General features: G+C 42.7%; 2 protein-coding genes across 6 annotated transcripts; one reads left to right on the forward strand and one right to left on the reverse strand.

The window, feature by feature from the left end:
- Positions 1-159: 159 nt before the first annotated feature.
- On the reverse strand, positions 160-18,150 carry mrrf (mitochondrial ribosome recycling factor). Of its 3 annotated transcripts, none has more exons than XM_088280832.1 (8): positions 17,965-18,150; positions 15,294-15,467; positions 15,075-15,227; positions 12,984-13,102; positions 9,139-9,230; positions 7,238-7,397; positions 7,077-7,156; positions 160-2,675 (listed from the first exon to the last, which is right to left on the reverse strand). In XM_088280832.1, the coding sequence occupies exons 2-7, from the start codon at positions 15,463-15,465 to the stop codon at positions 7,079-7,081; spliced, it is 774 nt and encodes a 257-aa protein (XP_088136958.1). In that variant the 5' UTR covers positions 15,466-15,467; positions 17,965-18,150; the 3' UTR covers positions 160-2,675; positions 7,077-7,078. The 3 variants fall into 3 exon arrangements, with proteins under 3 accessions (XP_088136958.1, XP_088136957.1, XP_088136956.1); XM_088280831.1 differs by lacking the exon at positions 160-2,675 and adding an exon at positions 6,266-6,399; XM_088280830.1 differs by lacking the exon at positions 160-2,675 and adding an exon at positions 6,562-6,986.
- rbm18 (RNA binding motif protein 18) lies at positions 18,151-27,723 on the forward strand. 3 transcript variants are annotated; one of them, XM_088280834.1, is made up of 6 exons: positions 18,151-18,481; positions 18,785-18,898; positions 22,505-22,631; positions 23,823-23,909; positions 25,373-25,473; positions 27,071-27,723. In XM_088280834.1, exons 2-6 carry the CDS (start codon positions 18,792-18,794, stop codon positions 27,240-27,242), a joined length of 594 nt encoding a protein of 197 aa, XP_088136960.1. In that variant the 5' UTR covers positions 18,151-18,481; positions 18,785-18,791; the 3' UTR covers positions 27,243-27,723. The 3 variants fall into 3 exon arrangements, with proteins under 3 accessions (XP_088136960.1, XP_088136961.1, XP_088136959.1); XM_088280835.1 differs by having other exon boundaries at positions 18,152-18,369; positions 23,823-23,903; XM_088280833.1 differs by having other exon boundaries at positions 18,153-18,369.
- Positions 27,724-27,830: the final 107 nt, after the last annotated feature.

The following is a 27,830-nucleotide window of genomic DNA, read 5'->3' on the forward strand; positions in this document are numbered from 1 at the left end:
AATTCCTGAATTTCCTGTCTTTTCTCCTACTTCCTGAAACTGATCTTGGCTCTTTCCCTTTCTTGAAAATGTATTATATGGAAGTGGATGAATTGCGTTTAAGGAGCAGAGCGGTTTAAAAAGCAACACTTAAATACTTCAACCCCCACCCCCCACCCCAAGAGTTAAAGAAATAAATGAGCTATTTATGTCTGAAATTAATTGGCTCCTGTTTTTTCCTCCCAAACGTTTTTTCTTTGCATTCACAGCCACACAATTGCACAAACACACACACTCCCACGTGCTCACACACACTTGTACACACACACACACACAGCCCCTATTTCCACTTTCGACCTCCACTTTGCAGACCAAAGGGGTTGGTTTCATCTCCTGGTAATTAATATTCGCGGGGAGAAGAAGGCAAGCATGAGGAAACAATTATCCTATGATGATGTCGAGATGTAAATGCACACGGTGCATACACCAAAAGGAATGCACGCGCTTATACATACATAACAGAACAGCGCGCTGGACTCTTCCTCCCTTGCACGTTGGCGTTTCCTTCATACATTTATCACCACTTGACCGACTGACTGCATTCCAAACGGCTAACTTACAAATTTGTCTCCACTAGACTGATGGAATTTTGTTTGAAAAGTCCAATTGTGCCACTTGAATGTATTGAAAACTAAAAGCAAATACATGAGTTGTTGCAGGTTGATGGTGTCAGGTCAAAGTTCACACCATGATGACTTTCACACTTAAATTGGCTTGGTTAATTGCTGAGTGATGCATTTGTCGCTGAGAAAGTAGCTGTCAGCTTCTTCTTGCGTCCTCATTAATTGGGTTACATATTTTCAATTTGAACCATGAGATCGGGTTGAATGTGGGAATTTGGGGAGGGCAAAAAACAAAACAAAACAGGTGACGGTTTGATGAATTAGTGGGCAACATTGTTGCTGACTTTGGACACAGCGCTCGGAGGTCAAATCATTTGGGGCCTGAGGTTGTCACCCAGGGACAAACACCTTCCTGTTGATGCAAAGTCACGAGCCACTTTTGTACAAATTAAGAACAAAAAGCAATTAAAGTATCTTCTGAAAATACATGTCGAGCATGTTAAACAGTTTCAAACTATACCGCCAAAAGCACATGGTTAGCTATGACACGTGCTTTACGGCAGAGTAAGCTAGTGACAAGCTCACAAGTTGGAAGGTCATCTGGTGTCAAAACTGCGGCACACATATCATGCAAGTGATTTGCTGTGGTAACTCCTGACACAGTAAAGATGCTTCATCTTCTTACAAAATGTTGCCAATAAAATGGTAGTTTTTTAACCACCGCCATACTGACAACCATAACTCATGAATCAGCATAGCTTATTTTTACTCCTTTTTGGACCAAAATCTCAAACCAGCAGACAAAGTCAAATCTCAGCCAAATGCGCTAGGTAAAAGGTCATTCTCCAAGTATAAGACGCCACGCCGTTTTTTTTTTTCTCCCTCCCACGATCGTCTGGTGTCTTTTATCATCAGTGTACATACGAACGAATAATGACTCAAAACATACCAATAAAGCTTAAATGCTTTTGAAACATGTTTATATCCTGCCCCAAAAACTCAAAGAAAAGACAGAGCATTGGCACCATCTAGTGGACGTAAAAATAATCTCACACACAATATTTAATGTAAATCCCACACCCGCCCACGTTATTTAGCAAGGAGAAATAATCGTTAAAACGTTCGGTGACTCTCCAAAATGCTAAGAGCTAACAACATGTGGCGTGAACGACGGCGGGCTAATGTGGCTAACTGACCATTCGGACTATTAGAACAGCAGGATACGAGCGCAGTAGTACTTACTTTTCATCATTAGCTCAGTGCTGAGAAGAACATCAAGAAGGTAAAAAGAACTTGTAACTAAAGGCATTTACGCTTTTATTTCGCTGGCCTGCCGCGACAACACCGGGAACAGGAAATAGAACAACCGCGAGACAACAACTTCTTGTGAAATTAGAAATTAATATGGTATTTATGGTTGGAATGAAAGTATGCATTTTCTGTAATGGTAGACCACCAAACAATGTAAAAAAAAAAAAAAAAAGGTTTTTTTTTTTTTTTTTTGCTGGACCATTGTGCAAAATTACTCCTGGACTGTGGATTTTTTTCATTATGTATTATGGTAAATAACCGAGCATTGGCCCCAGCACTAAATTAGCCATTTCACCCAATCTGGGTTACTTTGAAACCAGTAGTTTTAAAATACAAGAAATATTTAAATGACTCTATCCAGTTCAGGAAGTAGGAAAACAAATCTCCAATTCACATTTTAGTACTTGCTCTATTATTAAGCAAAGTCTTTGCAGAACATGGATGTGCTGGACAGGGGCAAATTGAAAGATTTCAGGCAAACCTTAATCATTACCCCCCGTGGGGGTGGGGGGGGTCCCCTCTGTTTGAGAACCGCTAAAAGTGTAACGTGTGTGTCCCGAGTCACAGAAACGTAAAGGGGTGTAAAGGTTCACGCCGGGGTGGCGATGTGTCAATTGGAAGCAAAAGCGAAAGGCACACTTGCTTGCTTGTCTTCTCCAGTGTGCATCCACGCAGGCTGTGACCTGGCGCTGCCTGGTAATTGGGATCAGATGAGTGGCAGCAAACGCTGAGCGACCTGGCTTCTCCGGGACCCGCGGTAACCTGGAAGCATTTATTTTATGGAAAAAGATGTTTAGTTAAAATGCGGCCCAGCCCCTCTAATGACTCTGCTCTCCTGGCCGTGTGATGGATACGACACACACACACACACACACACACAATCTTGCCTCCATCACCAGGCCTAGTGATGGATATGACTGGTGAAAGCTCGGAACGCCGCTTCCTGAGTCCTCCACTTCCTTCCTCGCAGGTCCTGCTCAGTCAAGCTGAGCCGGGTTTCACTCTTGACTCGGGTTGGATTGGATTGCAGATTAACAGGCTTCCTGTCCAATGGCTTTGGCGGTGTTCATCTGCTTTATTTATGAGCGAGAGCTGATGGTATAGAGGATGAAGTGCAACAAGTTTGAGCAGTTGAGGGGGTTGGACTGAAGGACACATAGATTATTCGTATGGATCGGATAATGAAGGAGGTGGTATCGACTCCCGAGTGGCATTTGAGATAGGACAATCGAATTGTAGAAAACAACAAAAAAGAAGCTTTGGAAAGCCTTGGTGGCACAATTATTTCGATCCGAATTGCAGCCAGCGTTCAGGGGCAAAATACAATGACAGTAATACAGTTGACAACTGAATGATGTTTTTTTTTGTTTTTTTTTCACAAATTTAGAATGAGCTTCATGGGGGGGCCTCTATACAAACAGAAATGGCTCCTCATACGAAAAAAAGGTACAGACATCCGAAAAATATAATCGCCATTGTCATCAGTGTCCACCCTGCACCTCTCATCTCCTACACTGTCGGAACCCCTTGATTACACCCGCCTCCCGTCGGGTGGGGAATGTTCCGGGAGGGGGGGCGGGGGGTCTTTTTCAGCTTCACAGAGATAGCGACACGGAGGGCACCACTCGCCAGTCACTTCAGATCAGGCAGCGGGGAGGAAATGGTGACGGACGTAAAGCTAAATATGTAATTCCTCCCATGCCGCTAATCATTTGAGATTGGGCCACTTTAGACTGAGGAAGGCTTTGTTCACCTTGGAGAGACGGGAGGTGTGTGGAAGCACATCAGTTGAACCCCCCCCCACTTTCCAAAAAAAAAAAAAAGGGGGGGGGGGTAGTGTGGTCCCCATTAAACGTCAAGTGGGGGTTACTGCGTGGACGCACGTTCCGCTCGCAGACCAGACAGACAGGAGCAATTCTGGGAATGACTGACATACCGAGTGCACGGAAGGAAACACTCTTACCGCCTGCTATTAGTTCACCTGATTATTAGGATATCCAACTTCCTCCTTAAAAAGAATCTCAGTTTGCCGCAGAAAGTAAGCGCGTCCACCTGTAGCGTGGCGCGGTTGCGGAGGGGCCAGCGTGGAGCTAACCACACCAGAACAAGGCCTCACGCCACCCGGGCTCATCCAATTATATCTATAAATATTAATAGGCCCAAGTAAGATGACTGAAAAGGTCAGAGATGCTCTTCCCAACATCAGATTCTTGTCAAATTAATTTGCATAAGGAGCCATTTTCCGCATAATGCGTGCCTCCAAATGCGCGTCCCCACGGAGAGCTTTATTTCATATTCAAGCGTTGATTGGAGCCTCGATGACATCTTTGTGCTCGACTCATACACTCTTTTGCACTCCAGAGGTGATGAGGGGGCGAGTAAAGGGATTTATGTGTGTGGCTTGTTACACGCCAGTGTCATGCTACTCTCAGATAAGTAATACAAAAAAAAAAAAAAAAAATCAGCATACGGAAGTACGTCGAAGAGGTGGATGCGAAGCTGTCGTGGCAACAACACGAGTGCAAATTGCCCCCCAACATGTCCCTACTTGCATTTTAACCTCATATATAACTTATACGCTATCTGCACGATAAAACGAAACAATAGCTGCAACATAAGGACAATAAAAGCATTTTCACTTACGGAGGTAACACTTATGTGCTTCGCTGTGTGTAGGTGGCAAACACAAATCAGCAAACACAAAGATCCTCCAACTGTCACCACATTAACTTCATGAATGCAGCCCTGCTTACCTGTTGGAAAGTGGCTCTGGAATTTTGTCGAGCCTAGCTGGTCATGTCATTGATCAATTCGGGGTGTCATAATTTGTCCAAATTAAGAGAGTCATTTGACCCACTTTCCATTATTTGTTGTAGTGTGGGGGGGGGGGGGGGGGAATAAATGTTTAGAGCGAGAATTCTTTTCTTTCTAAAGGCTGACGTCTAGTATACATTACATCTGGTAGTGGCTCGTCAGATTGTGCAGGTGTACCTATTGAAGTGGCCTGTCGTGTACACTGTGATTTGCTCATTTTTCCGTCGTCGGTTTGCACGTCACTTTTATCACAGCACATGTGGTTATCTTTCCTTCGTGCACCAAAAGCAAATAAAAGGCCCAGCTATCAAATCCCCAAAAAGTTTACCGAACTCATTTAGATTTGTATATTTTTCTGCGGAAGGGCCAACGGACACGCCGCAACTTCTAAAAAGACGGAAGGCGCGCACGCGCGTACGAGCCGAGGAACGCTGTGTGCCGTTTTTTTTTTTTTGCGGTAAACATTCAACCCAAAAAAAAAAAAAAAAAAAAAAAGAAAGAAAGAATCCATCTTCCACTTGATAAATGTCAAGCAAAATGAAGCTATCAGCTGAAAGCAATTTCCTCACGCTTGGCCTGCGCTTGTTGCGCCAGAGACTTGGAGATTTTCAGCCCTTCATCGATCATGAAGCCTCTGTTGCAGGCCAAGGTACACAATGCCCCCAAAATTGCTGACATCTGGACACGGAATGGCCCGGAGAACGTTGCCATTTCCACGCGAGGCCGCCCGCGTCCCCTCCACAGACGCTCATTCGCTAAACTCTTGTTTATCCAACGACTCGGCTCTGTTTAGCCCATTAAAGCGAAACCGCACTGAAGGACGCGGGCCGACTTTATTCTAACACCTTATTTTGAACGAAGGGAAAGCTTGATAGCGTGACATCAATCACGTGTGCTTTGCGAGGCAGCTGGACTGCACCCAAAGCAAATCAAAATAAAGACAAAACCACAGGAAGAGGAAAGCAGGAGTCTACGCTAATTGTTTCGCTCCCATTCATACAATCTGACGATGAGAGGAGTGCCATCCTCTTTTTTTTTTTTGTGCAGCTATTTCAAAACAAAGATAGTATTAAAAGCCTCCCCTCAACCCTAATGGACCATTGTGGTGCCGACAGTCAGATCCGCGCACACAGGAAAAGTCCATTATCACTCAAAGTCATGTAGGCGGAGAAGGAGGGGAGGGCGGATTCGACTTCAAACTGAAAGTGGAGAAAAAGAAAATAAGAGCGATCACGCACGCACAAACGCACTACAAAGCGGTTTGGCTTTAATAGAGTCCATCAATAATCATTTAAAAGGGGAGAAGACGTGTGGTCGATGGTAGACATGCATTGGCATTTTTAAATCTTGAATGTGAAGCAAATGTTAAGCAACTCGATGATGTTGTCTGCTTTTGCCACCAGGACAAAAAAAGAAGAAGAAAAAAAAAAAAGCAGCCAGTTGACATCCAGACGGGTGCGCTTGTTTTACATAAACAGACAGCCTTTGCGGCAAGAGGTTTGATGAGGAGGAAGCCCACAAATCCCATTAAAAAGCCATTTGTTCCCAGTGCTAGATTTATTTGAAGACGTAACAGGAGAGAAGACTTTTCTTTACGTCTTTGCCCGTGATGTGATGTTTCACTAATGGTTGATGGGTGCGAGTCCAAATCAGGTCCTAAATCATAATTGTCCTGAAACAGAATTATGTCAAGAGAATATTTTAAGACATTGGTACGCTGGCCGAGAAGGGTCACAACAAAACACGCTATTACAAATCCACAACGGATTTACAAAAGCTACAAGACAACGGAAGTGCCGAGGCAACAGAAGTGAGCGAAACTCCCGGAGGAGGGGACGCTAAATTGGAATATTTATTTATTTATCTCCTTTTTCTGGTTACAACACGGCGACTGTGGTCCGGATCCAACGGGAGTTTTGCGCTACGGTTGAAATGTTGATTTGTGCGTATTCCGCAAACTAATTTAGAGCAACCACGCTTACGCAAAAACAATAAAGGTTCCAGAAGCTATGACGGCGTGGTCCATCATGTTTGCGCAAGTTTCCCCAGACGAGCATTTTGAGTGTCCACACATAAACGCTAACTGTGTTGTTTGAGCCCCTTTTCCCATTTTGACTCCAAAACAACATTCATCGATCCCACTGTCATGGAGGAAGAAGTCCAGAACAAAACCGTTTTTTATCCATCGTCAAGTTGGTGTGAGCCGTCACGTGAAACCGGTACCAAAGTCCAAAAGCTATTCCCACCGCGTCCGTGTTGCTGGAGAACATCAACACAACGCGTATTAAACATATCCCGACTTTGGATGTGGCTGTGACAAAATGATGACGTATTGAATCGAATCCTCACATTCAACTGAGCAGCTCTTTGGTCTTGGCTGCGAGTTGTTTGTCAATGTCCGCTGCGATGCCGTCGGCCATCTGCTGAATCTGCCAAAAGACGGAAGACGGCGACAGTTAAGCGTCGCGCTCATGACCAGGAAAACCTTTTTGGTTCTTCCTCGCTCGTACTTGTTTCTCAACGAGTCGGATGGTGTCCTCCGAGTGTCCCTCCTTTGCCTTTTTCACTTGCGCCACGGCGTTGGAGCGCACTCTCCTCAGAGAGTCTTTGGCCTTGTTGCTGAACTGCTTGGCCGTCTTGGCGAGGTTCTCTCGGTGCTCACGTGTCACTCTGTGAGGGAGTAGACCAAATAAATGGGAGCAAAACAAACAGCGACGTTTAATCCCTGGCACGCAAGTGAGACGTTGCACGTTTAAAAACCACAGTCGACTGACTTACTGGTCAGACTTTGCTGACTGGCGATGGTGAAATTAAACAGACTTTTTCCCAACCATACAAAGATTTTTAGACTACCGGAATGTTTTCCCAAAGTCGTAGCGAGTAATTCTGAGAAAGCAGGCCAACACCAAGGTTTTGACTTTCGCGTCTCATTCCCTTATAATCCACAAATGGATTTTTCGCCGGTGTGAAAGCCTCCGTGCGATAATTTGCAACGTCGCCACATCGAGCAACTGCGATTCATATTTTTTTACTAAACAGTCCCGGAAACTCGATCACTCGCCAACTCTTGTGACCGAATCAACCTTAGCTATTCAATTTGTAACACTTAAAACATCCTTGCGTGGATATGACCCAACTCACCTTTCGTGATCACTTTTTAAACAAGCGCAGAACAAAGTGCTAAAAATCATGCTGTTATTCGTGGAAAGTTTGAAGCCGCAATTTGACAAACAATCACTCCAGAAATGAAACATTCATCAACCCGACAACTTTTGTAATCACCTCGCTTGTTTTAATCATTCCAAAAAAATTTGACTCGCCGTGTCATTCTGCTTCTTTGTCCTTAATTGCCGTTATCTAGCCTCATGGACTATTTGCAAACAATCCACGAGGAGCATCTATTTACTACAAACAATACGCTCTAATTGCTGATTCCGCCGCGAATCAACGGCCGCCTTCGTCTCTTTTCTTTACAAATGCAAACGACGGCTCGGGAGCGTGCCGAGACTGATTGGAGGAGGGGAGGGGGGGGGAGTTTTTTGGGAGAGCGGTCCGACGCGTGTGTCCCTTCTCCATCCGACTAACACCTGCTGCTGCAGTCGCTGCATCCATCGGGGAAATGTGCATACACATAAACAAACGGCCTTGCTTTACATCTTATATGCAAATGTGCACAATTGAGACAGCGAAGGAATGCATGGAAAGACTCAAATTAATGACAATAAAATTCATCAGCGCTAAATTACAAGACTTTTTTTTTTTCCTCACGGAATTACTTAGATTTCACTCACAATGACAACCTCACGCCATTAGTGCAATTTTATGCTCAAGGATTTCTGACTTTTTTTGCAAGCTACAGCTCACAGCTGGCTAAATGACTTTACTAATATTAATTGATGATGTCATTGATTTTTTTTTTTTTAGCACATGAGAGAGGTCCTCAACCTTTTTTGTACCACGTAAAATGTAAAAAGACGACTTGCTTAAAAGTGCAACTGACAATTCTGGCGGTTGAAAAGTCCTCTGTAAACTGGCCAAGTGGAGGATGAGAAGCCCAAAACACACAATTTAGCAGTTACTCAACTTCAAGCAGCAAGCGTCAAAGCGGAATGGCAACGTTAACACACGGACGAGTCGACTTGTCTATTCAAACTCAACTCATCATGACTTATTGTTCGCACTTTAGTATTGTATTGTTGAGCAAAAGTACTTTTTATGGAAATTATATTTTTATAAAGTAACATTTTTCAAATTTTTTTTTGTTGTATTTTACTTACAACTGACAATATTACGAGCTATCTTAACATGAAGATATTCATATTTTTGGCCCATTGAAAGCGTTTCCTGACGCAATTCATGGTTTATGCAACAGAAAAATAGTCAAACAGGAGTGTGCAAGAAAGAGACTCACTTAGGAACAGGCACCTTGATGATTGTCCCGTCCGCTTCAGGGTTGAGGTTCATGCTACTCTCTCTCAGGGCACGGGTTGCGGCCGCCGTAGCCTGAGGCCATGCACACACCAACAAACACACGCACACAGGAACACACACAAGAAAAGGTGGGGTGAATGAAAAAAAAAAAAAAAAAAGAAAAATCAAAGCTACGACTGCAGGTAGTGGACTTTCTCCAGCTGGCAGTCATTAAGGTGTTCTGTATGTTGTGTGTGTTTAGGTGGGGAAATTGCATGTGTGCGCGTGGGTGTGTGTGTGTGTGGCAACCCGTACACATTGGAAGTGCCTTGGGCCACTGTCAGCGCCAAGTCCTGCGGGACAGGACTGAGAGGTTGCAGGGCAGGGCGCTGACCCACAGTGACCCAACAAGAGAGTCTGCTGGCAACACACACACACACACGCACGCACACGCACTCCCAATCACACAAATGAGTGTTCGGACCACACTTTAAAAAAAAAAAAAAAAAAGGGGAAAACAAGGAGGAAAAAAGTCATCCTAAAAAGTCATTATTGTAATGGTACGAGAATAAATAGGCCATTAACTTAAACTGCTCAAATGGTTGCTGGTCGATCAAACGACGACTGGACAACATTTTAACCGTCCTCATTCAATCACGTGTATGCGTCTACTACACGGTAAATTTGGGATATTTTACTCTAAAAAGTCTATACTTGGTCGCAGACTAAAAAGTACTTTATGAAATCTAATGTGCATGACTGAATTAACGTTACTTCATTATTGTATATATACGACAGCTTTCTAGAATGACTACAACTATGCTAATAAAAGATTTTTTTTCCGATGCATTGCGACTTCATTCTAAAAAAAATGTTTTTTTTGGAATAACATAAATATGTTTCTATTCTGTCTTATGAAATGCGACTAGGCTTGCAAATTACGATATTTGTTCATCATTTTGTGACTTTTTCTAACAGTAATATAAATTCCCTTTCACAAAATAGGTAAATGTTTTCCATTAGGTTGCAATTTTTGAGAAAAATCCCCATCAAATTCAGATTTTTTTTTTTCACGTAGGTTTTTGTAAACTAGACTTTATATTTAACACATTTTTCCTAAAAATATTATTACTTTAGTCTCATACGTATGACTTCATGCCTGCATTTGTATGGCTATTCTGCCATATTGCCGTCCCCCCCCCCTTTTTTTCAGAATGGCCAAAATCGCATTATCATTCGCAACAACACAATTAGCTTGCGACAGTGTTCTCTTTGCACTCCAAATCATTGTCATGTGATCCACGCATGGAATCGTTCCTTCTGAAATCACCACAGGCTCATTCTTGTCAACCTGCAGCGATTGCATTTTTTTGCCAACAGCAATTCATGCACCTGCGTATGCAATTAAGAGAAGCTGAGCTCGTCGACTGATTAGTGTTGTGATCTAAACTGCAGAGCGAGATCCTTCTTTGAGGAATGGCCGCAATGTTAGTCTGATTGGACATCAGATAGCCTTAAAATCGGCAATCATCCTGCCTGACATTAGACGCTAGGTAGTCCAAAAAAAGGAAAACTTGAAAAAAAATAAAAAGAAAAGGAAAAAGCTGAGCGCGATCTTGACAATGATCATTTGGACACAAAAGGGCATGACTGCGAGATCGTAAACAGGTTACCAGATGCTGCACAAGAAAGGAAAATCACTTCAAATAAATTTACCCCGCATGACAATTCCCTATGCTGAGCATTCCAAAGAGTTTAAAAATGCATAAAAATGTGCATATCCTTCAAATTATTTTTTTTTTTTCAACTCTCCCTTCGCTTCTTTCTAGACAGCTCCTTCTGGAGTTTTCCACTGGGGGAAAGAAATGGCAATGAGATTAAAGGAACTTATTTGTGTGCATTGAATTAATTCATTCAGCTCTTGTTTCTTTTCCTTTTTGCTGAAATCGCCCAGAGAGCACAGACCTCTGCTTGCTCTCTTGGAGCGGGGCAAGTGATCGATTTGGCTCCTACCTACGTTTGAGTGTTCTCAGCATCATATTCATCACCGCTTCCGCGCTCGTGACGACCAATTTCTTTTTTAAGCACAAAAAAAGAAAAACGAACCGGAATTTTTCAGGCCAGGTTCTTGTTAATATGTAAGTGGGGACAAGGGGAAATTACACACATCAAACGCGGGCGGCCCGCGTTGGAAGCCAAGAAGTGAGCGGAAAGGAATGCGCGTTGCTGTCCGCCTGCGTGTACGAGCACTTGGGTGATGCTCACCTACGCAGGCCTGCTTGCTTGTTAATAAATGAGTGGAAAACAATTGAAGGGCAACTGGAAGGTCTCCTAATGGATAGGCATCATTATAAGCCTATTAGCTCCGGGCACGGCGGCTTCACCTCTGTGAGCGACGTGCACGCCAGAGTAGTGCATGTGTTGTGTGTCGGCTTGAGCGTGTGTGTGGTCTGCGGTTGGAGTCACTGCTAAGAAACACTTACCAGAGGACCACTGGCCGGGGGCACTTGTGGCTAAAAATGCAGCCTGCGACTCACGGGTTCCCCAAATTCAATTCCACCCCCGCTACTCGATACCCTATCCCCTTGGCTCTCAATCTCGGTGGGTGTGTAGGATGAGGTTTAGGTCAGGGCTCGCATATTTCTGCCTTAAATGAGTGATTCTCAATCACTGTGTAGTGGCACATTGGAGATCATCAGGTGGGCCGCGGGAAATGACACCTAATGGTCTGAAAAGTATTTTTTAATTTCTACAACAATGTATAATGACAGCTAGAACAATTCAATACTTATGTTGAACTTGATACTAATTGTGTGCAGGACGAAATCATACAGTCATTTCATTGACCTGCCTTGCCGCATTTTCCCGGTGTCCTGTTCCGAAATAGAAAACTTCGAATTTCTCGCCTTACGGTTTTCATTTTCCTGTTTGGAATAAATGCTCCGTATTAGTACTACTATTAAGTCATTATTCCATCTGTGTGATTTCAGTGAGCTCATTTAAAGGTTGATTACTAAATATTGTTGCTTTAATTGTTCAATTTCCTGACAAGTCAGGAGTTCTATTGTGAGTGAAATGAAACGAAGAAGAAAAAGGCAATACATGGAAAATGAGCGGCCAGATGATTGCGTAATGACTTAATTGTGCTAAAAAAAAAAAAAAAAAAATTGAAAAAAGAAAAGAGGAAAAAACAAAGCGCTTTGACTTTCCAGACCACCAGTTTGGAAAAGTCTGGACACTATAAGCCTACTGGATAAACCAGAGCTGTGATTAGTACAGTGTTGTACCGCTAAAGAAGGAAAGGAGGGTATTTAAAAAAAAAAAATTTTTTAAAAAAGCAAAGAAAAATAATCCATTCCTTCCTAACCTGGGGGTAAAATGAGGTCATTTCCTATTCGGTGACATCGTACACACAGCGCAGACATATCTACGTACATACAAACACACACACACACAGTTCAAGTTCACGGTGTTATCTTTCACTCCAGAACAAAGAGCTCCTCGAGCGATCCATCAATTAGCATATGAGACCAAGTTGGCGTGAGACGCAAAGGTCGGGTTTCATTTACGTCTGCACTGGCGGCTTCACTTCAAGCCTCAGATTATAGCCTGGGCCAAGTGCGAAAGAACCAAGACCAGAGGTACTATTTAACTACAGTTTGTTTGCTTGTTAAGTTAGTCTTGCAGGAGTACAGAAAAACACATTTCCAAGAAATTTTGTGGAGTGCCGTCCCATCTCTTGCGTTCTCTTCTGTGAAGCAGGAAGTATCCTACCTAGCATGCTCGTGCGTTTCACACACACGTATAAATAAGGTGTGTTTGTTGGTTTGGGAGCGATGGTGTTACCTCAGGGTAGCTGCTCATATTGACCATAATGAGCTGAGGGGATTTCATGGAGACTTGGCCCAGCTGGTTGAGAGGGAACTTCCCATCCGGTGTTGACACCACAATGTGGTCCAGAGCTCCTATGCAACAGGGCGAATGGACAAAATGTCAGTACGAAACATTTGCAATGGCAACAAATGGGATTGTCAATACTTTTTGTCATGGGTGCAAATCATGAAAATGATTTTTGGTTCGTTTTATGAGCACCTCTGCTTCCTTCAGTGATGAGAGAAGCAAAGGTGTGTTGACCTCGAACCCCCAACACAAGTCCCCCTGCACCCCCCAACCCGTACCCCTCTTGTTCCATCTGGCTAACTTCAGACGCATTTGTTTCCTTCTCTTGCACCTCTGCCTTCGATCACTCTCTGCCTGCTTAGGCTGCGGAGGTTGCAACTCATGACACTGCTGGTGCTGTGCATTTGTGTGTGTGTGTGTGTTGGGGGGAGAGGTTGAAAGAAAAGTGAGATGACTCACTTTTCTCCATGGGATTATTTCATCATTTGATTCCAAGGGTCAGACGCAGAGGAAGATATGAAGAGTATAAAGACGGTCAAAAAGTTGCTGATCTGTACCGATGACCTTCTGCCTGTCCGTCTTTGTTACTCGTGCCTTGACAATGTGCACCTAAACATCTGTTAGCACTTACGCTGGCCAGACAGGCGGCCATTTCTTTACCAAGAGAGGCAGAGGTAAGAGATCTGGCAGGTAATATCAAAAATCTCAACCACATTACTGAAGATGTGAAAAAACATCAAACATGATAATGACAAAAAAAAAAAAAAGGGGGTGGGGTTTGGCCTTTGACAAGAACAATAAACGGGCAGTATAATAATCATTCGCACACATCAAATTCAATAAACTGTATTGATTTCAGTTGGTCTAGAAAGTATCCATTACTGAATTGGTTATTAATGAAGTAAAACCTCTTTATATCATTATTATTCATTCTTCTCGGCTGAAGTGGTCGTTCATAGCGCTTCTCTCTCGGATACGCAAGACCATCAAACTCGCGTTGACAAACCAAATGACTAAACACTTTCAAAATATGCTAAATAGCCATGAATAGCAGCACCAAAAAAAATATTATCCGATTGTTCATTAAACTGAAACGCGTCACTGCGAATCTTCCTGCTCTTTTTTCCTTTTGAAGGTTTGTGCCTGATTGAAGGATGACTGCGTCGAATACGTGCGAAAGTCAAACTAATCCTTCAAGGCACAGACAGGAAGATGCTGCATGGACGTTGCCCTGGCAACCGAGCTTTGACCGCAACAACCCCGCGGATGTGCTCTCTCCATCTATCTCTGGCTTTCTACACACTTTCATACAGTTAGAGCCACACTTACTCCTGATTAAATCCAGATGAGAAATTTGTAGAAAACACACACATTCACATTCACTTGCGCACGAGACACGCACGGCCGCTCGGACAACTGACGTCATTTCATTCCAACATCTCATCCCTGCTGTCAGACCTAAGTCCTGCTGCCTCCCCGGATTACTGTGCAGCTGGACAGAAGCGAGGCGGACGGACAGATGGATGGATGGAGCGAGAGAGGCAGAGGAAGCAGATGGAAAGGAGAATTCTTTGTGCTTGTAATTGAAGATGTTTGAGCCAGAACACGGAAAAGAAGAAGGGTGGTCAGGAGAAGGACAAATATGAGCACTGACCATATAAGGACGGTTGTTCTTCTATTGCTGCTTCAGCACATGCAAACGCAACATGTGACAATGGAATGTAAACATTTTAACCAGCAAAAAGCTGGTCACTTCTTCAAAAAGGGATGATTATGATGAGAAAATGCACGCAAATGCAACACATATGCCCTAGAACCAAGATTCAAAGCCCGAACCACCTCAGAGCTGACTCCTTCCGCCCATTAAGCCTTCCATTTCATCCCCCTTTGACCCTCATCCCAAACCGAGCTACCATCTTTCCAGGCCGGAGGCACCAGGTCATGACCTGGATGTAGTTGGGGAAATCATGGTCAAAGTGGGCTCGGGCTATGGCACTCCATGATGCAAACAAGGAGTGTGTGCGGACGATATCATACCGGGTGACGTTCTGATGCTGAGGTTGCGTGTGAAGTCATCTTTGAGCGCATTGACAACAGCCGCCATGTCGTCCTTCACTTCCTCCAGGTTGATGATGTCTTCCACCAGAGCGGCACTAATATTCACCTTGGCTGTTTGTCCCTTTGTCTTGGCTAGGAGGAGGACGGGAAAGAATGTTTAACGTGAGAGAGGCTGCAAATAAGTCTTGGCGCACTAACCTTTTGCCTTCTTGGTGGCGTAGAGACGGACGCACGCAGCAGGGTGGTGCGGGCCGCCGGGGAACAAAGTCTGGGCGCTGAGATTTGCGGTGACCGCGGAGGAACACCTGAGCTGTCCCAGCAAGGACTGACAAAGCAGCGGCCGCAGTCGGCTCAAATGATTCACCGCCATTACTAACAAGAATAAACATACAAACAGAAACACCCTTTTAGAATATATGCATCGATGTCGAAACCATCATTTGTACAATTTAATGATTTTTTTCAATATGTAATTTCACAATATTCGTTATATATGAACAGAAACATTCTTGGACAATTGCATATCAATAAACGCGTAAAAAAAGAAGCGAGCTTATGTATCAGACATGATCTTTCATTTATTTGACGGCAATATTTTTAGATATTAAAATTGATTTATTATTAACAGCTTTAAAATAGAATGTAGCTGTAATTAATTGATTTAAATAATAAATATATTTGTTTTATTTATTATCAAATCAAACTGTGTACAAAAAAGAAACTGGAGCATCTTTGAAAGAAAGCTCCAATCCCGTTGTACACTAAGTATAATGCCAATAAGGCGCATTCTGATTAACGATCGATAAAAACAACAACAAAAAAATCTGTAGCCATAAATGAAGTTGAACTCACCTCAATAAACATATACTGTTTTATTAAATATGATGTAAATAATTATTTGACAGAAATTAAAATCACTATTTTTTCCACTGGGGTTAAGTATCAATCAGACAAGTGTGACCCTAGTAATATTTTTGTGTACTCAAATTCGATAAATTTAACAGACTAGCCTTTTTTTTTTTAGGCCATTACTGTACCTCTATGTATTTAAAAAAGAAAAGAAAGTGGTAATAGCCCATATCAGCCAGTAGGAGGTAGGCATACATCTAGTACCAACAGTCTTTTCTCCCACTTAAGTACACATACAGTGATGCTGTTTGGAGATTTCTCCCAGTCCATTCATTGAACACATGTACCAAACCAGCCCCTCTGACTTGATTATGGACTCACCACCTCCCACCTTGCAGATGGCGAACTGTGCCGCTGAACCTTAGATTGCACACAAGTACAGACAAACTCTGAAGCAACAAAAGACCGCAGACGCAAACACACTAAAGCCTGTCTTTCAATGTCACCGGCTGTGAAGAACGCTCCGTGAGCTGAAAGGGGAGAAGCATACCACAGCGCTGGCCCAAAAACAGAATGTGGATTAGTACTGCTATGATAAATGAAGAATTAAGAAAAGAAATTGTGGCGTGCAGACCTCCACCAGGGCTTCACTGTTAAAACATTCTTATTAAAATGAATTCATTTCTTCAGTGAGCAGAAGTTTCTGCAATCACCAGAGTGAACTCTGACAGGAACAGGGCAGTACAAACAAATGAGGAGAAAAAAATACTAATTGATCAATTTTATATGTGGGCATGGGTGTGTGTTTGTTTTTTTTGTTTCGTTTATTTTTTTAGAAAAGCGGTTCAGTCGTAGCCCAACTTGTAACGACCAAAAAGAAAAGTCACAAACCGTATCTATGAGGCACACGTCCAGAGATGAACTGATAACCGAATATGTCGAAGGCGGACCACCACCGCATCCCATGTTAAACTCCTAACAGGCTTTCAAAGCTTGGCAGGCAGACTTTCCTGACAAGCTGATATGATCTGACCCAACTGTGGTAGAGCAGATCGGCCCTGATGTGGGATGCTGACGGAGCTCCTTGGAGGGGAAGTCATGCAGAAAACGTGGAGCACAGGTGGTCAGTGGGATACTGTAACATGACATCCTGCAGATGCAGCTGCACTCAAACCTCTTCTACTGCTGCAAAGCAACGGGTGAGCCCGCATGAGGTCTCCTTTGTACACTTTACAGTGTGAACAAAAAAATGATATCTGATCATGTTGTTCCTGGTTTAATCTCATCTCCATCCAATAAGGTTGAACACAAAATGTTTGCAACGCTATGTAGCTTGTATGCCAGCTCACATTTGTACATGGTTATGTATTTATATTCAATATATGGCAAGGACAAGCCGTAACAGTACAGACACAACAATAAGTGGACTTGGGAACATACCGCGGTGTGCTAACAGGGCATCCATGCATCCATTCTCTGTGCAACTAAAATGGTAATGTATAATGTTATGAATCATAAATACATCAATTTTCCAGTAAGAGGAATTGTTCAATGGTCATTTGCCTGTTTCATGACTGAAAATAATTTGTGCGCTTTTTAATCTAAATGGATTCCTCGTGAGCAGTTTGGGCTGGATGTAGCGATTATACAACATGCATTATTTTGATAACACTGCCCTAAGAATGTGAAAATGTACGTCACGTGACATTACCTATCGTACACTTGATTCAAAATGTTCATAACAACGAATTAAAATATGTTCTTAATTAAAATGTTAGACATTAACATAAAAGGTAGTGCGGCAACATTATGTAAAGATGTTCTGGACATACTTTAGAATAACTGGGAACGAGTAAATTAAAGTTCCATAAGTGTGAAGGTCGGCATGTTGAAAGATTCCCCACCAACCTTTCTCGACTCGGAACACATATTCAAAAAACCCAGTCTAGCAGAATTTACAATAATAACGCCGCTAAAAACACATATAATATGCTAATTTACCCCAAATTAGCGTACTTACTGTTGCAATTCTTTACAGGCGCATGATACAGGGAAGGGACGCTAGACAATCAATCGTCATCTTGCCTGGACGGGGTTTACAGACAGTGGCGCTTGAAATGTAACACAAAGTGTGCCGACCGAGCGGAAATACACGTGAACAGAACTACTCAGTGTGCAATTGGGCTATGCAACGTAGAAAACGAGTGCGCTCCCAAAATGAATGACGGCATCACTGTGCGCCTGTGTCGTTCGACTGTAGTAAATATATTGCCTCGCGCTGAAAACAAGACATTCAACTTAATTTAACATCAATAATTAACTCCAAAGAGTTAGAATGAGTATTATTAATATTATTTGACACAACCGAAGCATCCCGAAAACGGGATCAGAGGGGAATTCGATTCGGGTGTGATAGAGCGAGGAGGTATGTTGTAAACATGCTAATCGCTAGTAACCTGCTGAAATCAAGCAGTAATTAACATCGGTTGTTCGATTTTCCTAGTCGTTTTGCCGCACTTTGGTCACCGTTGAGCATAGTAAGTAATGTCGAGTAGCCAGTGGTGAATTTAAGATGCGTTTTGAAATCGAACGACACGTTCTAGTTTGTTCTGCAACATGAGACGTCAAATGTTTAGAAGAACTACATCGCACGGTTTCCATTATTATACGAAATTGATTTCGGCGCTGCATGTGTCTTTGGTTGTAGTGTAGTTACATATTATAGACCATGCTCATATGTAAAGTGTGTAATTATTGCCCGACCTCTGTGATTGATCATCACGACAATACTGAATAATTAGTAGGCAATGTAGAACTAATGCTATTCTTTGCCTTGTCAGTGGACACATGGCGTCTGCCGCAGAAACTATGGAAAATGCCTCCATCATTTCAGACAGTGGGGCCCATGATGGAAATCGCTTGTGGATAGGCAACATCGATCCCAAAATCACTGAGTGGGTATATGATCTCGTTGGTGTATTAAATTATAGCTTGATACTGTTGATGACAGTACAATGAGGAATACTTGCATCCCAGAATTGTAACAAATGTGGTGAGAATGGCACACAAATCCACTTTTCCCCCAAAACTTACTAATATGACGCACACACGTGAAGCTGCCAACTCTAAGCAGCCTTAAAGTGGTCGAGGCAAGACTGATGTTTGGCAGTCTGTGTTATAAATCCCAAACGTTGCCGTCTAAAGCTACCCACGTCTACCTCCCGAGGAGAGGTGCTGCATTGTTTGCGCATGCATGATTGATGAGCTGTGTGTGTAGCGCGTGTGTGTTGCAGGCTGAGACTGAACAGACGGGCTTGGGTGTGTGAAACAGTGGCAGTGAGGCGTGGAGTTGCTCTGCAAAAGCGGCAGCCGTCGTTCTTCACCCACCTGCCCTGTTTACTTTCTCTCTGTCAACCTGGACTTGTGTCTGTGTGCATTTCGTGCTTTATTTTGTGTGTATGCTACAGATGTATCTTGAAGGTCAAAGATGATCTGTTCTGTGACATTTTAAAAAAAAAACATTTTCCATTTAAATGATGGCAAGAGCCAATTTTAAAACTTATATTAACGGAACCAGCTTGACCTACAAGTTTGATTTGTTCAATGACCACGCTCGTAACGGCAAACACGAGATTGACTCATCCTAAGTACGCTTGAAGTTGGCCTATTGAGATTTTGCACTTCGGATAAACTCTTGATCGATGAACCCTGGAGGTGGTTTTCTTGAACGGTGCGCTTTGCGGGGGCGCTTCGGGGCGTCAATGTTCAGCCAACAAAAAGTTCCAGCAAGGAGGCCGACTCCACGGCCGAGTGTGGCCGCATTGGAACGCTCCATTTGACTTATTTTATTTAATCCCCAAATTATGTTCAAACTACAAATGTTACCATCTTTTTCTCTGAGTTATGCATAGGAATTGGAGAATGTGCATAAAGGTGATCTCAAAGCGACACATTTGTGCTGTTCACAATGTGCCGGAGTGGAGGGTTATTTTTCTGGTGTTCGGAGATTGTTTTTGTGTGTTCATCGGGGGGCTTCCACAGAATATATGTGTTGCAGCTCTGGTGGGCGTCTAGACAGGCGTTTCCTTCCCTTTCCTATGCCCTGCTCCACTTCTGTTTAAATAGCGCTACTTGTGCACCGTATGAAGAGAAAACATGAGAAATGCCTTTGGCTGCTGTTGCTGATTGGGAAGATTAATTAGCTGCTGGCTGGCACTGACGGACGGGACACTTTTTGTTCCTCGGAGCATAGCTGTGTCCACTTGAGGAGGAACGTAGAGAGCCATTGCTCGGTCCCCCTATTGCTCTTGCACAAAGCTTAACACTTCCAATGATGTCATTGATTATTTAGCTTTCATTTGAAATGATGCGTTTGTTAAAGAGTTAATTGAAAGTGATGATTTTCAACATGGATCTCATATGACATGTTATTCCTGTAAGGCACAGGTGTCGAACGCCAGTCCTGGCGGGCCGCTTTCCTGCATGCTTTCAATCTCTCCCGGCTGCAACACACCTTTTTCCCTTTCCTCATTTGTCTCACTACCTGTCTTTTCATTTCGCTCCCTTCTCAGCGGCATCCTCCCGCCTCCACCTTTCACCTTGCCGTAAACGTTGGCACTCTGAACTTTACTCTCACTCTCTGCAGGTTCACCCCCCCCCCCTCTTCAATCTCCTCCTCTTCCTCCGGCGCTTTTTACAGCTCCCATGAGGCGCTGTCCATTGTGGTTCTGTTGCAAGTATCCAAAAATGTTCTTGGAGTGTCTGCATTGTATATGCACCCGTCTGTTTGGAAACTGTATTTTTCTACCACTGACTCAGAGGTTTCATTTCCTCTTTTTAGATGGGCGTGTGTTTACGTTGGACTTGATAACGAAAAAAAATCTTTTTCAAACCATAATGTGAACTTTAGTGTTTAAAGTGTTCTAATTGCTTACTGGTAATGTTGGTAAGATATGTTTGGAGGGTGTTGTCTGGGAAAAGCAGAAGTCATCTGTGGTCGAAAGCTCTCGAGGGAGCTGTATAAGTGTACAACTGTACTGTAACCTGGAAAATCGCACTCCACATCCCATCCACGCTCCCACACACACTACGCATTGTCATGCAGCTATCCTGGTATTGCCAGGCAGACACACAAACCCGCTTGAGATTTTAATGAACGGCCAAACAATAAGAGGGTGTTGAAAAAAACCTTGAGTCCTACAGAGTCTGACGTCTTTCTTTGTGTGTTCTTTGGAGTGCTATTAGCAACAAATTCATTTCAAAGTAGTCTGTGGATTGATTTGTAAGTTTCTGTAAAAAAAAAAAAAAGCTTTGTATTTTCTTGGAATAGGGTTAGCAACATTGCACAATATTGTGTTGATATTCCTAGTTGTAATATCGGCTTTCGTAGGACGATGACATTTTTACAAGGCAAGCTTGAAGTCCTAACCGAAGAACGGACCTGTCAGCAAACTATTATCAATTGTCTCCAAAATTCACATGCACATGTTGCCTCATGCCCACATAAATCTCAGAGAATATCAAAGTGATCGCCTCTATATTTCGGAGTTTATGCACATGAGCGGTTTGCTCTCTAAGTGACATTAAGCAGTAGTGATCCCCTATGGATATGCTTTGTGAATTCGATGTTTGCTCCAAAAGCCACGCCATCTTTTTAGTAAATTTGGGCCTTCTTGTTCAATATGTGCACGCAGTGTCTATGTGAATTTTGGTTGGATTCATGAATTAATGGTTGACAAAATATTGATGTCATCGTCAAATATTTGCCTCACCCTTTACTGACGCAGACTTTAACAGGTCTTGAAATGAGAGGGAAACAAATGGCACAAATCCCACGGCGTACTAACTTTCAGGCAAACGGGACCATCCTGGTCATTGGGATTTAAGTGTAAACATAGCCTAAAGTCGGAGTCTAAAAATACCGCGAGGGAGGACTCTGATCTTGATTTGATTTAAATTCATTGTCGTTCGAACAAGTCGAGCCTGGATGTCGGCAGGTGACGCAAGTCTCATTGTCCAGCCTCTTTTCCCTGAAGACACATTTTTCCCATGCCGCTACGAGCCCAGCCGTACCCACGCTTGCAAACGCTCGCAGTGCATAGCTCTTCCGTGAGCGCATATCCAAGTTCAGTCTCTCTGGCTGGATGTTGTTTGTGCAGTCGGGCGCACGGGAGGGGAGCTCGCGGCTTCCTTTGTTTTATTCCCTCATTGTCCTGCTACCGTATCCTCGGCATTGTCTCAATAAAAGATTTACTGTCTCAGGCGTGCCACACCAGCTGGCCCGCTGCTAAAAAGGTGTCAGGCAGGGGAAAGCTGCCATTCTCATTATCCCGTGCACTTGACAGATTCACACTGTGCACCGGCCGGCTGCACGATGACAATCCTTTTGATGTGGAGACAAAACTGTTTCCTTTTCTTCCAGCGTTTTTTTTTTTTAAATAAAAAAAAAAAGTTAAATACCATTTTTTTTTTTTTTTTTTTTTTTTTTTTTGTAACTTTTGTGGCTTTTTTTTTTTTTTTGTTCATGTGTGTGCTCTATCCCATGTTTCCTCTCCTGGCAGGTATCACTTGGTGAAACTCTTGGAAAAATTTGGCCATGTCAAACAGTTCGACTTCCTGTTCCACAAGTCCGGTCCTCTGGAGGGGCAACCACGAGGCTACTGCTTTGTCAACTTCAACACCAGAGAGGTACACGCATGATTAATATTAACATGACGTTATGCATCTGTTACAAAGCTAACACTTGGAAATTTTTCTCCTCTTCAGCTAAATGCAAGAGTTGTGTTTCGTTTTTACACGTTGCGATTTTGATTAAAAGTTTACGCATTGGTCGGGGATGCGTGGATCAGTGCGCAACGTCCGATGTGAAGCCGGAACGACACGGCTCACCTGTTTTCTGGGTTTGGTCACGTGACATTATCAATGTGAGCCCCAGGGCATTTTGACATCAATTTCAGTTGACAGCAGAGGGCGGTAAAACGTCAAAATGGCTGTGGCGTGAGATGGATGAAAACGGTTGTATGTGACCGCTTAATTCTGATTCAACCACCGCAATAATTAATCAGAATACCGGGCTTAAATTTGGGCGAGCCGATAGCTCCTTATTGCAAAGAAAATGTTTGCCGGTGGGACCGATCCATTCAAATATTTTCGATTAGTCAGCAATATGTAATAAATAAATAACAGATCAGTGTGCTGACTAATTTATAATATTGACTTGTGAAAAAAAAAATGGAGCAATTTTAAACAGAAGAGGGTTCTGCCCAACATTTATTATGTGTCGTCATGATGTCCATCTTTCAACAATTACAACGTAATCGTGTGTGTTGCTGGAGTAGATTCTGTTTTGTATCAAAATCTCCAGAGAAGAGACCCCCCCCCCCCTCCTCTTAACGTCCCCTCCCTTTCCAACTTTACTTGCCGGCCGGCCTGTATTTGTTTTAGAATAAGCCCGGGAGGGTGGGGGGGGATCATGATAAGCATCTAGTTTCACAGCCAGTGTCTATCACAGGGCTATGAAGTCCTCCCAGAAGAGTTATACAAAGGAAGTGTGTGTTTATCTTTGACACTCACACACACTTACTCACACACCCAGATTAAGTGCTTCATTAATACACGGGGTCCTTGGTTTACAACGGAGTCCCGTAACCTGAATTTGTAAATCGTAATTTAGCGTAGTCCGGTTGTAAAGTCACATTTATGTAAGATTTTGATATGACTTCCAGGCCATAAATAAATAATCAAATGAGACACCGTAAGCATGGCAGTAACAAAGTGTACCTTCTTGTGTCGCCTTAAAATGATGCGAAAATTGAGGACCACTTTGATTGGCCTTTCCAAAGACAAACAACATCAACAATGTCTTCCTTTTGTCTGCAGGAGGCCGAAAGAGCCATCCAGTGCTTGAATGGCAAGCTGGCACTGTCCAAGAAACTGGTTGTGCGTTGGGCACACGCGCAGGTAAGGGTAAGTGTCACACTCGCTCGTTGCCGCGCGACAACTTCAACACGCACTGACGAAATGCGGGAGGGAGGGGCGGCGTACAGGTGTAGTGACCCAGGAGAAAGGTGCAAAATTTGACATTTTTAACATTGGCAACGGTGTCACTTCTACGTCAGCTGAAGGCTGAATTTTGGCACGTGCAAAACGTGTTTTAAAAGTGGATTCATGCCGCCGTTCCTGGCGTTACATCTCCAGGCGATACTTGACGGGGAGAGCAGTGGGATCTCTTGTCTCTCAACAATGGACTGCTTACTGGCAAATGGTGGAGGGATATCCTGTATAAAGATGAATCACACCCTACAGTCACACACACACACACACAGTGTCACATTTCGTCACCTCGGGCTAATCCGGATTATTTTATTTCAACAATAAACACCACTTACAAAACTAAATTTGCTCCTGGAGCAAATCGGGTTGACATTTAGAAAGCAATATACTTTTTCCAGCGATGCCTTGATATCAATTCTATTTTGTATGTATGGCTTACTTAAAGGCGAAAATATCAAATAATTCAGAACTGATCTGACGCTTCACAAAAAAAAAAGAAATAAAGCAATTAGTCGTATTTTGAGACTGTAGTCCTTTTTTTTTTTTTAATGAGGAAATGTCGTTTCCAAAATAAAAGATATATTACAAGAAAATAGTTGCATTTTTTATTTCACATAGAAAGAATAATAATATTACTTTGTTGCTTCTTTAAACTTTGTAATAACTTTATGTTGAAGAAGCACAGCTTTATTCTACCAAGGCTAGCACATTTTCCCCCCGACAAAGTGTGTCTTTGGAGGAAAAAAAATATTGTCATAAAATTAAAAAATTCGCCTCTTAAAAACATACATTTTGTTATCGTCACTCTTTCTGTTTTCGTTCTCAAAAATAAATTACGATATCCTTTAGCATGGTTTAATTGATGTTAGAATTTTGAAGGTGATTTTATAAAACAAAACAAAAAAAATCTCCCTTGGCGACCCAAAACGTCTATATTGCTCAACAGTCGTGGCCCTTTTTTTTCCCGTGTGGTAACAAGTGCTGCATTCTCTTTCCACCTGTCACATCATGTCCATTTTGTTTCTTGTCTCTTTTATATTTTCATCCGTAGGTCACGAGAATTGGCTAGCTAAGCTGAATCAGTGCAGACGGCAGCCTGTTGGGTAGTCTTTTTATCGGAGTGCCCCCCTCTCTGCATGTTCTGTTGTTGTTTGCAAAATGCCCAACTAACAAACTTCCTTCTTTCCTTTTAGATGCTATCTTCTGCTAAATGAATGAATTATGACCGTCACACTCTTATCGGTTATTTCACCTCTTGACTTTGTTTCTCTCCATCTGTGCGTGCTTCTCTGTTTCCATCTCTGTTCGTGCCCACTCCTTTGTTCTCTGGCCGCCGCCGTCATCATCATCATCTTCGTCGTCGTCGTCATCTGCAGAGGTTTGAAGGGTTCCGTAACGACAAGACGATGCCTTCCAGCTTGGAGCCGTCGAGCAGCGGCGACGGAGCCGAGGGAGCCTTGACAACGAACCACCTCAGGTTGTTTGAGCACATTACCGACTGATTTTTTTTTTTCCATAATGTGACATGAATTTCACGTGTTTATTGCTGCGGGAGTTTATTGCCAAAACACAAACGTGCCGGCACTGCTTTGATCAACTCTCAAGGTGCTTGAGGCAAATTGCTACTCATTGTGTTTGTGAACACACATCACATGCCTTTATGAACAAATAAATCATTTTATTTATTTATTTATAATCCCAAACCATTTGGCGCAGCTGACATAAAAGTATCAGATTACCCGGGCCACTGTACTGTATAACGTAATAGTAAAAAAAAAAAAAAAAAAAAAACAGAAACTGGTGAGAAATTAAGTATGTGTATTTTTGATGATCGCCCCATTCATTGACTGCACTTGTATATTTCAGCGACTGAGACTCTCTACGCTTCGCTTTTTAGCCACACGTACATAAGAAATTCTTAATATAGACAAGAATTGTTTTTTTTTTTAAACACGCTATATATTTTAAATACTTTATTGTATTTTTGATTGGCCGTTACAATCCGATTCAGATGACATTCCAGCGGGGTCCACTACCCTACATGATTTTTGTCACCCCTGGTTAAGATATGTTCTTTAACTTCTAATACATTGTTTTTTGTTTTGTTGTTGTTGTTGTTTTTTCCAAAATAATATAGGTCCAAAAAAAAAATCCAACTTTAAATTCAAGCGCCTCTAATTTAATCTGGGGCCTCGTCTCTACTTTTGTCTGCACTCTCCTCTTTTGCTCACTCCACAAGCTTTCAGTGGGGTTGAGGTCTGGGGATTTAGATGGCTATGGGAGGAGCTTGGGTCTGTGTCTGGTGAACCATGTCTATAATTTTCAGTATGAGTATATGCTTCTGGAATAAACATTGAATTTATTTTAAGGCCTCTAACACGTCTTTACAAGGGGTGCCAATAATTATGGAGGGCACTTGCAAACGGAGGCATCTCTTTTGTCTTTTCATCAAGACAGCGGAAACATCTTGATGTTTACTAGGAGTTCCGTTTTTTTTTCCTGTTTAATATGTATTCATTGTCTCTATAGAAATTGGATTTTACCTTTTTGCTTTCTTTTTTTAATCTTATCTTTATTTTTATAATTCGTCATTTAAAAGCATTTCATTTACAAAATGAGATAGCCTCAGTCCATGTCATCGATCATCTACTTGCATGTCCACAGTCATGTCGACAAGTCCTCCTCTAATTTTGGGGAGCGGCTATTGTCCTCCCGAAGCTTTCATCGGCGCGTGTGCAACCGTCGGAAATAAAGCTGAGTGAGGGCTCTTAGCGAGAGACAGCGTCTCAGATGCCATCTCGAGAGCTCTTCTCGGGACAGACTGCACACTTGGACTTTAGTGTAGACTTGAAATGGCGCTTTTCACCCCTCGCGCGAGGGGAAATAAAAACACCGTCTTCCTCCATTGCCCGCCCCAGATGCGCATCATCTCTCTCTACTGATCTTCCCCTCTCACCCCCATCACTATCCTCCATTTAATATTTCACACTACGATTGGTACTATTGCACCGGTATTTCCCTTTAAGCCTGCTAACTTCAAGTTTGATTGATTGTGTGTGTGTGTCGTCCTCAAGTACAAGCGCTAAAATCCGCGCTATCGAGGCCAAGCTGCAGATGATGGAGGAGAATCCAGATGAGGAGTACTCAGGCCCGTCCGCCTACGTCTATAACAAGCCGCCAGAGAGGAAACGCTGGGAGCCCTACTCCAAATCACACAGCAGGCCGTTTCGAAGGTTTCGGAGATGACCCGTCCTCCCACTTATCAAGGAGAACCCCCCGCCCCCGCCTTCCAACACCTCAGCCCCCCACAACTCATCCCAACAGACTTTTTAAGATGGGAATGAAAGGCACTGACTTTGGACAAATAATATTAAGTCTTTTGGTTATATTGTTGCAAATTGTTTGAGTGTGCGTGTGTTGATATTTGGGATGTGCAGTGTGTATGAGAAACTTTTTTCAAATCCAGCTGTGGAAACATGGAATGCATTGACTTGCAGAAATGCAAAAACGTTGTCGTTTGGATTTATTATTGTTTATGATTTTGACATGCTAGTAGCCTTCGAATTTCTTCTTTTTTTTCAAGCAGGCGCAAATCTATAAAGTGTACATACCTCGAGATTAGTAGACTTGCCACCCAATACTCAAAGCAATTTAAACTTCAGCGGAAAAACATTTCACCCACAAATGCTCCTCGTGTCTAATAATAAACTATTTCTTTATTGTTGCATCACGTTGTTACATATTTTTTGTATTGCCTTTGGAAGACTTCAAAAAATAAAATAAAATGGTCCCTGCTTTGAAAAGAAAAAATATTTCTACTCAGTTTGATGTGAA

Source organism: Idiotropiscis lumnitzeri, chromosome 18, assembly GCF_059441095.1.
Source record: "Idiotropiscis lumnitzeri isolate Australia: NSW breed Sydney's pygmy pipehorse chromosome 18, RoL_Ilum_1.0, whole genome shotgun sequence".
Classification (NCBI taxonomy): Eukaryota; Metazoa; Chordata; class Actinopteri; order Syngnathiformes; family Syngnathidae; genus Idiotropiscis; species Idiotropiscis lumnitzeri.